Source organism: Daucus carota, chromosome 4 (assembly GCF_001625215.2).
Source record: "Daucus carota subsp. sativus chromosome 4, DH1 v3.0, whole genome shotgun sequence".
Classification (NCBI taxonomy): Eukaryota; Viridiplantae; Streptophyta; class Magnoliopsida; order Apiales; family Apiaceae; genus Daucus; species Daucus carota.
The window spans coordinates 31,466,815-31,478,062 of record NC_030384.2 but is presented as its reverse complement, the minus strand read 5'-3'; the positions used below and the strand labels follow the sequence as shown (position 1 = coordinate 31,478,062).

Below are 11,248 nucleotides of genomic sequence, written 5' to 3'. Positions count from 1 at the left end.
GATAAATGTGTGTTTTCAATTTCATTTTATTTTCGTTATTGTTTTGAATTTTAAAAGTTATATATATTATATTTGTGTCGGTCTATAATTTTGTTTAATCTATTTAAATTAGAATGTAATATAAAAATCAATATATGTAATTAATTATGTTACTCAAAAAATAACAACTAAAATTATAAATTTGATATAACATGATAATAATATATTACATATTATTAATATATATATTTTAAATATTTACATTAAAATAAATAGAATAAATATATTATAACGGCCAAAATAGAATATTAGAAAAGAAATGAAACCACGAGCCTTCTGGAAAACAAGGACACAAAAGAAACACTTAAAACCAGGGGAAACCATTGGCGCCCACGCTTTCCCGAGCTAACCTTGTTCCCCATTCCCATCTCTGTAATCTCTTTTTGATTCGTAAATTGTATCCATCTATCCTTATAAGCTGCTACTGTGATGATGGGTAGTCTTTGGATTTCGAAAATCAAGAAAAGAGGATGAACATTCTGCTTCTCTTGTTCACATGCATTCTTGCTGCTGCACTCTTTTTCAATCTACTCTGGGCTTCTATCTCTTCTTCAATCACACCTAATTGGCCTTCCAATCAACCCCATCGTGTTGTTATAGCAAATTACTCTATCAACGTTGAGAATATTAAGGTTTGTCACTCCTGTTTTTACATTATACATATATGCATATGTTATAGTACTTGATTGCTTATGTCAATAAATTTAATGTGTTCATTATAGTTTAATTAAGAGTGATAAAGAGGAACCATTAAAGCCCAATTCAAGTCCCTGACTGAGCAGGAAAAATTTGTGACAAATTTAATCTTGAGTCTTATTTCGTTCTTAAAAATGGATAATTTTTATTTTGCTAAAAAATATATTATTTGATGTTTAAGCATTGTATCATTTTAAATCATGTTTCCGCCACTGATAATAGGCACGAATGTTTGTTTTTTTCATCTTGTTTATGTTATTGTACACTGTAGAAAGTAGAAATTAAAGAAAAGAAGGCTAATGGGGAATCGATCTCTCCAACGTTTGCTGATCTACCTGCACCGGAGCTACAATGGGAGAAGATGACATCAGCTCCTGTGCCACGGTTAGATGGGTTTGCAATACAGATTGAGAACCTTTTCTATGTTTTTGCAGGCTATGGAACTATTGATGTTGTAAGAATCTTTGTTAATTTCTTTATTGTGTGTGTTTTCTTGCAGATATTTGAATTTGTTCTAAATGAGTAAAAATTTAGGGAAGACTGGTTTGAGTAGTTGACAGTGGAATTTCTTGGTTTTATAGGTACACTCCCACGTAGATGTTTATAATTTTACAGATGATTCTTGGGTAGACAGATTTGACATGCCTAAAGAAATGGCAAATTCACATTTAGGAATGGCAACTGATGGCAGGTACATATATGTGATTTCCGGTCAACGTGGTCCGCAATGCAGGGGTCCAACAGCTCAGAATTTTGTGTTAGACACCAAGACTAAGAAGTGGACGTCAATGCCTCCCTTACCAGCACCTAGGTACGGCATCTGATCCCTGTCTTTTGCAGCGTAATTAGCATTCTTTATCCTCATTCTCACCTTCATACCGTTGTTGCTTTTTCTTGGAAATTAACGTGAAGCTATTAGTTTCTTTTGTTACAGACATGGACTTTAATTATTGTACATTAAAATAAATTTCTAGTTTAGCTGACATACTCTAAGAATCTGAAACTCGGTTGTTACCAAAGTATGAACCTTCAATCTTATCATGTATAGAGTAGGATGCATTTTATTACTATGATAGAGGTAAAAATGTAAGCTGTAACCTTATTAAAGAGTGTCTCACAATATTCGTTTTAGGAACCACTCATATTCCGTTCTTATTAAAAAGGATTACTCTTTGTGAGGTCTTACTGGTTTATCCAGTATTCAGATTCCAAAGTATAAGGCATTGACTACATTTTCACTATTACTTTAAGATATAGAGGAAGAAGTCCCAATTAGAATTGTAAGAAGAGTTATGGGACAGTTGTGAGGGTTTGATTTGATGAATGAAGTTCAGAAGGTGAGTGAAAGGAAAATGCAGCCAATACACCTAGAGAACCACTATTACTTCTCTAATAGGAAAAAGGGGTTTACACTGGGGATTTCTTGATAGGAAGGAAGGCTAGTGGAACTGCTCCTTCGCGCTTCCACTCATGGCTAAAGTTCATGGGTTCGAATATTACACCCCCTTCCTGTATCCTTAACAATCTATACTTCAATATATATTTGACAAACAAAAAAAGGGGTTGCATCATCTGTAAAAGAAGACTTCTTTCTTCATTAAGTCCAAAAAATTTGCTTTTGAATAAATTACAATTTTATTATATATTATGAGCCTTGCAATTAAAGGTGCAGATGAATATCAGGTATGCTCCAGCCACTCAACTTTGGAAAGGCAGACTTCACGTGATGGGTGGCAGCAAAGAGAATCGCCATACGCCTGGTGTAGATCACTGGAGCCTTGCTGTAAAGAATGGCAAAGCACTTGAGAAGCAATGGCTGTTGGAAACACCCATTCCCCGGGGTGGACCCCACAGGTAAGCTGAAGTACATTCATTTGAAGATTTCCTTGTCATTAGTAGTTACATGTTTATGTAGACAGATACCATGGCCAGTAGCCAATAGTATCTCCAAAATTTGAGGATTAAACTTTTGATGGTTCTACTTTACATGTTTTGTGCTGTGTGAGCAAAAAAGAGATAAACTGCTTTTGTAGTTTGATTTTTCTCCGAGTTTTTTTTTGCTAAATTTTTTGTAAGTTCTTTGTATTTGTTCGATACTGTCAATATTAAGCTAAATTGTTCAACAGTACGCCTTTCTCTAATATGTGGTGACAGGGCACAAAGGGGTCTAATTAGTAGTAAAATACACCGTCTAGGTGTATTTGTAGCTTTAGTAGTTAAGTTGTCAAAAGTCTTCTCTTGAGTTAAAATATCTAAAAAACAATTGGGTTTTGTGTCTGTTAAAAATGCTCTCTTGGTTAGATATGCGAGTAGGAAAGTTATTGATGATACTTTTCCCCAAGCAAGCGGAATATATTTTTGTAACATTTCGACTGGCTTACATCATTTCATCTACAATTCATTATCAGATTCCTTGTAAGTTGCAAGTTAGATGCACCACAAACATAGTTCTTTCAATTTCTGAACTCTTGTTTATCTTTTATTGCCATCTTTAAGTTGCTAAAATCATAATAACAATCTAAGACAATCATCTGTTACTGAGCTTTAAATTCAGGGGAAGGGAAGGAGTCGCTACTTTTTATGTTTGCAAAGAAACCATCAGAAAATTTGCCTTCAGATTATGCCCTTTCCCACGAGTAGAACTGACAAACTTTTTTAATCCAGGTCCATGTTTAACAAACTAATGACACCATACACCATGCTTGGTTACAGAAAAATGGCTCTCTATTGCCTGTTCAAATCATAAAGTAACTTAATGACAGTTAGGTTTCTGTGAGAACCTTGTATTGTGTTTTGTCCTAGATATGAATCTTTAAACTTGTTTTCTCAGAGCTTGTGTTGCACTTGATGATGGAGTTATAGTTATCGGTGGTCAAGAAGGGGATTTCATGGCTAAACCTGGGTCCCCTATCTTCAAGTGCTCACGCAGACATGAGGTATGGTTTACTGAGCAAGTTTCATGCAATTGTTTTTTTAGAGATGAACTGCAAACCATAAATGTATAAATTGGTTTAGCATAAGCATTTTGAGTATCTTTGCAGATTCTGATTGCATGTTTTGATTCAGGTAGTCTATCCTGATGTTTACAAGCTGGATGCCGAGATGAAATGGGAAGTGTTACCTCCAATGCCTAAACCTGACTCTCACATAGAGTCTTCTTGGGTGGTTGTTAACAATTCCATTATCCTCATCGGAGGCACGACAGAGAAACACCCCGTGACTAAAAGGATGATCTTGGTTGGAGAAGTGTTCCAGTTTCATCTTGATTCAAAGGTGACCTTCTACATCACCTAAATAGTCACTCTTCAAGGAATATGTTATTAATTATTGTTGAAAATGACTTCAATTACTGATCTTTGAGATTTTTGTTAATATTTCAGAAGTGGTCAGTTATCGGGAAACTTCCATTTCGTTGCAAAACCACACTAGCTGCCTTTTGGGATGGATGGTTATATTTTACTTCTGGACAGAGAGATAGAGGACCAGATAACCCACAACCAAGGAAAGTCATAGGAGAGATGTGGAGAACTAAATTGAGTTTGAGTCAGTAATCTTGTAATCACGAGTGTTGTAATTTATAAGAAGTCTTTGCATTTCTCAAGTAATGTTGAGCAAGATTTTGTGTCTTTTTGTATAGGGTTCATGCATAAAGATGTGAATCATTCCATGCCTGCACTGTTATGTCTTTTAACATCAAATAGAAGATCAGGGTAGGTAGCATGACAGTGAGTTGTGGGAATATTTAATGATGGATATCTACATTTTCCTCATCGTCTTTGTCCTTCAACTTCTCAATATTCCACACCAGAGACGAAATTTTGTAAATTTTGCATTACTCACCAAAAGTATGGTATCTCTTCCATATTTAAATTATCAATATATTTAGCCCCAAATCTGACCGTTTGCCAGTTTACTTGCAATCTTTAGCATTGAGCTCACCAAGGATCAGTGTAATATAAATCAAAATGCTCTCTTTGCATAGAGCCAAATTCATCAGTGTCATCTTAAGTTGTTGACAGCATCCCCGAAAGTTGACACATTGCAAATCGACGTGATTTTGCGGTTTATAAAACAATAGTATCAGCTTACATCTCACTGTATATGTCAACCCTCCATACAAAAGGCATGAATCTTCTTTTTTTGTTGGTTGGGGTGGTTCTAGTAAGAGGTGGTTTTGAAGTGGTAATACTAGATTACAAGTATACAAGAAGGCAGATAAGTAACTAACCTGGAACTTCTTAGTTTATTGCAAAGTCATACAACTTTCTTGCTTATAAGCTTATTAGAATTATTTGCAAATTGCATCCCTACATCTGGGGTCACGTTCATTTAGTATACATATTTTCGATAATTGCACCATACATCTCCTTATTTAAAAAACGTCACCGTACACAGCTCTGGGACCAACTTCCGTGAAATATAACTCTTATCGTCATTTTAGTCGGGATAATTGCGATAAACATAACAGAGAAGCATAAAGTTGCATCTGAGGTTATTCTTGCTCTTTTTCAGACTTTTTTAACTGACATTAAAGATGAAGTTTTGATTTTACTTGATATGTTCGTTGCAGTAGCAAGTCGGGTACAATTCTTGCTTCATTGAGTCACATTCCCGTGTATATGCGCTAACATGACTACATATAAATTTTAATGCATTTTCTTCTCTATGTATTTCATTGCCTTCTACATCATCGTTTTTTTTTTTTTTTCTCTTAGATTCGCAGGACAACTTCTCTCAAGCTCCAGCACCTTGCCGCTATATAAACTGGTCACTCAGGTACGTTCTCCTTTCGATTGATCTGGTGTCGGTTATACACTCATCACGAACAATAAATGATATGCAAGTATGTTCCTACCTGTAGAACCTGGATTGAATTAAATTAATCTGGCATTTCCTGTATACAAAATTTAGGAAACTTTATTCTTCTCTTCAGTTATGTTTTCCACAATCACCCCCGACTAATATGACGGCAACAGCCATATTTAACAGAAATCGGTCTAAGAGTATATTATCTACTGCAGCGAGTTTTGAATTATTTTGAATTATTATTCTTCTGAATAAATATTTACTATCTAAATTTTTATACAAAAAAAGAAAAAATTCATGAAACTATATTTTATATGCGTCTTACCATGCGTGTCGAGAAATGCAAAAAAAAGTGTAAAGAAATGAGAGAGACGAAGGAAGTAACATTCTAACCTCTAACAAATATATATAGGTAAAACAAACAACATAGGTTTTTTTTTATGATACATTAGCATATAATGCAATCCACCTTCACAAATCATTTTCTTGGAGCAATCTACCTCCAAAACATTTCGAATTACTATTTCGAACTAATGCTTCCAAGTTCCAACCAAATATTTTCATTCAGATGTTTCTGAACTTTATACCAAAAGATCATCAGATGATCTGTTATCAGACAGAACAGCACTTTATTATAACTAAAGGATAGCAATTATATCATCATCGTCATGGCTCAAGTATAAGCCACATGATAGTCTTTCTTTTAGAGAACAAATTTCAAGACACCGACATTTCAGTTGTCCCCTGAAATTATGCTCTGTGCTCAACATAAGAACCAGAAAGCCCAGAAGTCCCAAGAACTGTGATCTGCATTAGGATAAGAGAATATCAATAATTAGATCTGTACTGCATCACTTGCTATTATTTTATTATTTTAAGACTCATGTAATCAAATTAACTTTATTTAGGCCTCTACAAAAAAGCAAGTTGAAATGGGGATATAACTGGGTGCATAGCTTCCTTCTGTAACAAATTTAACCTCACTTTCTTTTTCATATAGTTACTAGTAACCATAATTTGGCTGTTAATGTTGGCAACATATGATAACCTTAGGTGCAGTATATAGATAAAACAAAAATAAGAAAATGAGTTTTACACACTATTAGGTAAAGCTATCATCCTATGGTGTTTAGCAGTGCCCAAGAGAAGATGATGAATAATTGTACCTTTCCCCATTCAGAACCAAGACCGCCACACCGCATTTTCAAGTGTATCATTCTCGTCCCCAGCTCATTTTCTACTTTCTTCCGCAAAAAAGCCTCATCAGGTCCAAAAGCTTCCAAATATGCATTGTAACGTTGAAAAGCAGTCAGTAATGCTTTGGAGAATAGATCTGGTAGAGGCTTCACATTCTGCAAACACATTTTCAAATATTTACACAATATGACTCCAATAAGTACTATTTAAAAGTTACAATGAAAATTATTATTGCGTTACCTCGCCACTTAATCCAACAGAGTCATCAATTTCCATCCTCAGGGATACAAGCTTTCCTGTAAATTCCTCAACTGCCTCAGCTGCAAGAAGAACATTTTTCAAAGTCTCTTGGCCAGCCTTGTCTTCTGTGTCCTTAGACAATGCCCTTTTTGCATCCTTAGTGACAGCACTTGGAAGTTCACTCCAATCTGCAGCCAATAGATCCTTGATGGCGGTTTTTATGTCAGCATCATTTATGGCAGGCATGTGAGTCACGTCATCACTGAAAGAACGTGTTCTTCCAATGTTCATCGTCATTAAGAAAGGGGTGCGGATATCTTCATATAGTTGACACAACAAAGTAATTATATCTTTCATTAGGTCATGCAAAGAAATTAAATCAAACAAAAGGCTAAGTGCACTAAAAAACATAAATCACAAATAAACATGAGCAGAAGTCCAAGTTCTAAGAAGTTAGATCATAATAAATTACAACTTATATAAGCTCACTGGGTTAAACTATCTTTCGAGAAGTAATTTTATCCTTAATCTAGTAACCATCATTCACTCAATTACCTTCTGTACGAGCAATATGTGTATCACTGCCAGAGACTCAGAAGTCAGAAAGGTACCAAAGTAAGAAATCATGCGTTGGCATATATTTTTGTCGTAAACAAGATTTTGATTTAGGTTTGGTTTAATGCAAAAATATGGCGTTCATTTAAATAAGGGATAATATATTCATACGTCCCTAAACTAATTCACTTTTATTCGATAGGTCCCTAAACAAAAGATTCCTCAAACCGGGTCATTAAACTTTTCCAAACGCCGGAATCTAGTCCTTCCGTTAAGTAGATACTAACAGAGTTAGAATCTTGCTGAAGTGGTGACACATCACCCGCTGAATCATGCTGACATGGCGAAATTCACCTGCTGATTCTTACAGACATTAAAACAATGAAATTGTACTATTAGTAAAGCACAGCAACTCAAGTTCATTCTTACTTAAAACAGAAAATGTTATGGTAATCTTCACTCCCATCACTCCCATCATACTTTTTGAAAGGGCAAGGAGTCTGAGATAACTTGATGAGCACAGAGAGAGATAGCTTTTTTCCCCCTTCTACTGAACTGAAGTTTTGGTTATCAATACACACACCTTTCTTATGTATACAAAAACTTGTTTCCCCATAATCTGTAAAACAAAAACGGGGTTAGGGTTTATAAGTAGAAATTGGGGTTTTTAATTTGTAAATTAATTGTGGTTGATTGGCTGTGTGTGAAAGGAGAAGGGCATGAAAATGTGGGGAGGAGGCCGGAGTCTCGCGTCGGCGACGGAGACTCACGGCGGCAGAAGGGGAGAGAGATAGGTGGCGGTGGTGAGCTTGGTGCGGGGAGGAGATTGAGGAGGTGAGGTGTGTGTACAGGAGAGAGAGAGAGAGCAACGAGGGAGGTCGCCGGAAATTTCTCCGGCCAGGCGATGGCAGTGGCTGGTGAGGGAGATGAGGGAGAGAGGAGAGATGGAGGAAGGAGTTTTTTTATATCATCCTTTTAACTTTAGTTTCATTTTAATTTCATTTTTCTTTTTTTAATGTAGGTACAAATCAGCTAGTGATGTGTCGCCATGTCAGCATGATTCAGCGGGTGATGTGTCACCAATTCAGCAAGATTCTAACGTCTGTTAGAATCTATCTAACGGAAGGACTAGATTCAAGCGTTTGGAAAAGTTAAATGACCCGGTTTGAGGAATCTTTTGTTTAGGGACCTATCAAATAAAAGTGGATTAGTTTAGGGACGTATGAATATATTATCCCTTTAAATAAATGTCTCCAAAGTTTTTATTACATTGGCTGGTTAGCACTCCTCTAAGTTCCTTATTTGCATGTAAGGTAGCTACCATCCATATTATAAACCTTCAAGCTCTAATATACAAAGTAAATATAAGTGTACAAAAACATGGATACCAATTGGACTCCAACATAGATGCTCGTGACTGAAGTTCTGATCTAACGGCATTCCACATATCAAACTAATGGAACAGAAGTGCCACTCAACTTAATCAGAACCTCCCATGCTAACACACATAGACAAGTGATTGCAAAGCAAATGGATTACCTGGAGAAAGCCGTTTAACAGTCGCAGAGAGATGTAAACATCGGTTACCCTGGGTGAGGTAGTGGTTGATGTTAGTTGATGTGCTTCCAATGACGGTAGGGGAACCTAAGGATCTGCGAATGGCTGAACGATATAAAGCTCTTATTAATATAGCTTTCTCCATATCTTCTTCTTTTCCTGTGGAAAGATAATAAACGATCAGATTATACGTACCAAAAAGTAGATTGATATAGTATACTATAAAAATTACTTTCATCAGAAAATGATATTAACTGAGAAGTAAAATACATGACTGTTTACTTTCAAAAAAAAATAAAAATACATGACTGTTTACAACTAATTATTTGCATTACCACAAAACAAAAACCTTGATGAGGAACAGAATTGAAGAATATATGTACTTGTTATAAATTAGTATATACATAGTTAGTTTTCAGATAAATAATATATCTATGTATATGTTTCATACGTGGTGCTAATATTTCATTACATATAAGTAATAAGTTCATGATCACAGGGCCCAAATTCTTACGAGCCTTATTCCATTAGGTTACTTAATTGGGTATTCTATTATCTATATCCATAGTCTTCTTGCCTTTGCTGTTATGAAACCCTTGAGGTAGTGGGTTTTCTGTGCTTAATCCACCCAAGTTTTATCTTTGTTATAGTGTTTAAATCATATTCATTCTTTCTACTGAGTTGTCCGCATAACATCTACTAAAAAAACACCACACTCATAAGACAAGACTGTCCAAAAAATCATTTCCTAGTCCAACACTCCACTCCAACTGCACGTCCCGTAGTATTAGCCTATATAAAAGATTCACCCTTAACTCTTAAGTAATCCAAAGTCCAAACATAGAAAACAGCAATTCATAGGACTGCGAAACTTGTTCAAAATTAGTGCAAATAAACTCCTAATTTAATTTCTCAAAGTCCTGTTAGTACATACCATTTGAAAAAAAACATAGTCAATATCAACTTATCAAAAATAAAGAAGAATAACATAAACAATCAAGGACTTCCTGAGCAGTGGCAAAGGTGATTGTAGTGTTAGAAGTGGTCTAGAGTTCTATTCTCAACTCCCCTCACTCTAAACTTGATGTTAACAATTAAACATAAATGAAAAAGTAAATATCAAGCATCCATCTACTTTTACAGTCAGCGGAAATGCTTGTTGCAACCTCCTCATGGCTGAAGGTCACGGATTCATATTCCACCGTAACATCTAATCATTCAAAAATGTGACATGCCCCTGAAAAGAAAAGTAAGCACCGGTAGCTTCGCAACTGATCTGTCCCTCCAATTCGTGTAATATACTGTGACCTTAAACCTTACAACAAAATCACATAGAAACATTCCCAACAAAAGCTAGTAGTGAACAGTAGAATTACAATAAAAGAAGAAAAATTAATAAGCAAATTAAATGAATCTTATTTCACCATTATACAGTAACAAGGACAGCACTTTAGCAGCAATAAATCTGTCCCCTAAAAAATTCAGCAACTTCCAAAGTTACAACTACTATACACTCCTAAATCCAAAAATAGATTAGAAGCAACAAACAAATCAAGTCCCTGCAAACACATACAGTATATAATTTGATATAAATGTATCGATGAAGCAAACGAGTACCTGAGATTTATGTGAGAGTGAGTGGCGCAACCGTAGATCGAAGGTTTGATGAATTACACAAATCGAGGGCGCGTTTTCTCTTTCTCAGGCACACTGGATAAATCTTCTCTTTATTCAATTTATTGTTTTCTGTTCAACAGATAAAAGGAGGAGACGGAGAAGAAACAGCGTTTCCTCGTAATTAGTTTAATTTGATAAATTTATTTTATTTTTTTGCTAAATAGTTTAATTGATAATTTAAGAGCAAATGTACACCATACACTATATAAATGTACACAATACGCTATATAATGTCTTAAGTTATAGTTTAAGTAATTAAATAAATAAAATTATCTAACGATATTATCGCAATATTTAGAGCAAGTTCAAGAGATAGACTTATATTATGTCCTAACATTAATTTATTATATTTGATGGAAAAAATTGATCCTACTATCCTATCATATATTTTAAGACACATTTTTTATTGTCCTATTTTATATTTTATATTAAATTTTTTATATACATATTTTTCCTCACTCTACTTTGTTGTGATGAAAAA

General features: G+C 34.9%; 2 protein-coding genes across 3 annotated transcripts; one reads left to right on the top strand and one right to left on the bottom strand.

Moving 5' to 3' along the window:
* Positions 1-334: 334 nt before the first annotated feature.
* Positions 335-4,505, top strand: LOC108216451 (kelch repeat-containing protein At3g27220). Of its 2 annotated transcripts, none has more exons than XM_064091572.1 (7): positions 335-671; positions 1,007-1,119; positions 1,427-1,546; positions 2,419-2,589; positions 3,566-3,671; positions 3,802-4,008; positions 4,116-4,505. In XM_064091572.1, exons 1-7 carry the CDS (start codon positions 510-512, stop codon positions 4,284-4,286), a joined length of 1,050 nt encoding a protein of 349 aa, XP_063947642.1. In that variant the 5' UTR covers positions 335-509; the 3' UTR covers positions 4,287-4,505. The 2 variants fall into 2 exon arrangements, with proteins under 2 accessions (XP_063947642.1, XP_017244706.1); XM_017389217.2 differs by having other exon boundaries at positions 336-671; positions 1,007-1,189; positions 1,317-1,546.
* A 1,417-nt stretch (positions 4,506-5,922) lies between these two features.
* On the bottom strand, positions 5,923-10,895 carry LOC108219268 (succinate dehydrogenase subunit 5, mitochondrial). The gene is made up of 5 exons (XM_017392626.2): positions 10,708-10,895; positions 9,073-9,249; positions 6,979-7,295; positions 6,708-6,893; positions 5,923-6,348 (listed from the first exon to the last, which is right to left on the bottom strand). The coding sequence occupies exons 2-5, from the start codon at positions 9,233-9,235 to the stop codon at positions 6,292-6,294; spliced, it is 723 nt and encodes a 240-aa protein (XP_017248115.1). The 5' UTR covers positions 9,236-9,249; positions 10,708-10,895; the 3' UTR covers positions 5,923-6,291.
* Between the last annotated feature and the right edge of the window lie 353 nt (positions 10,896-11,248).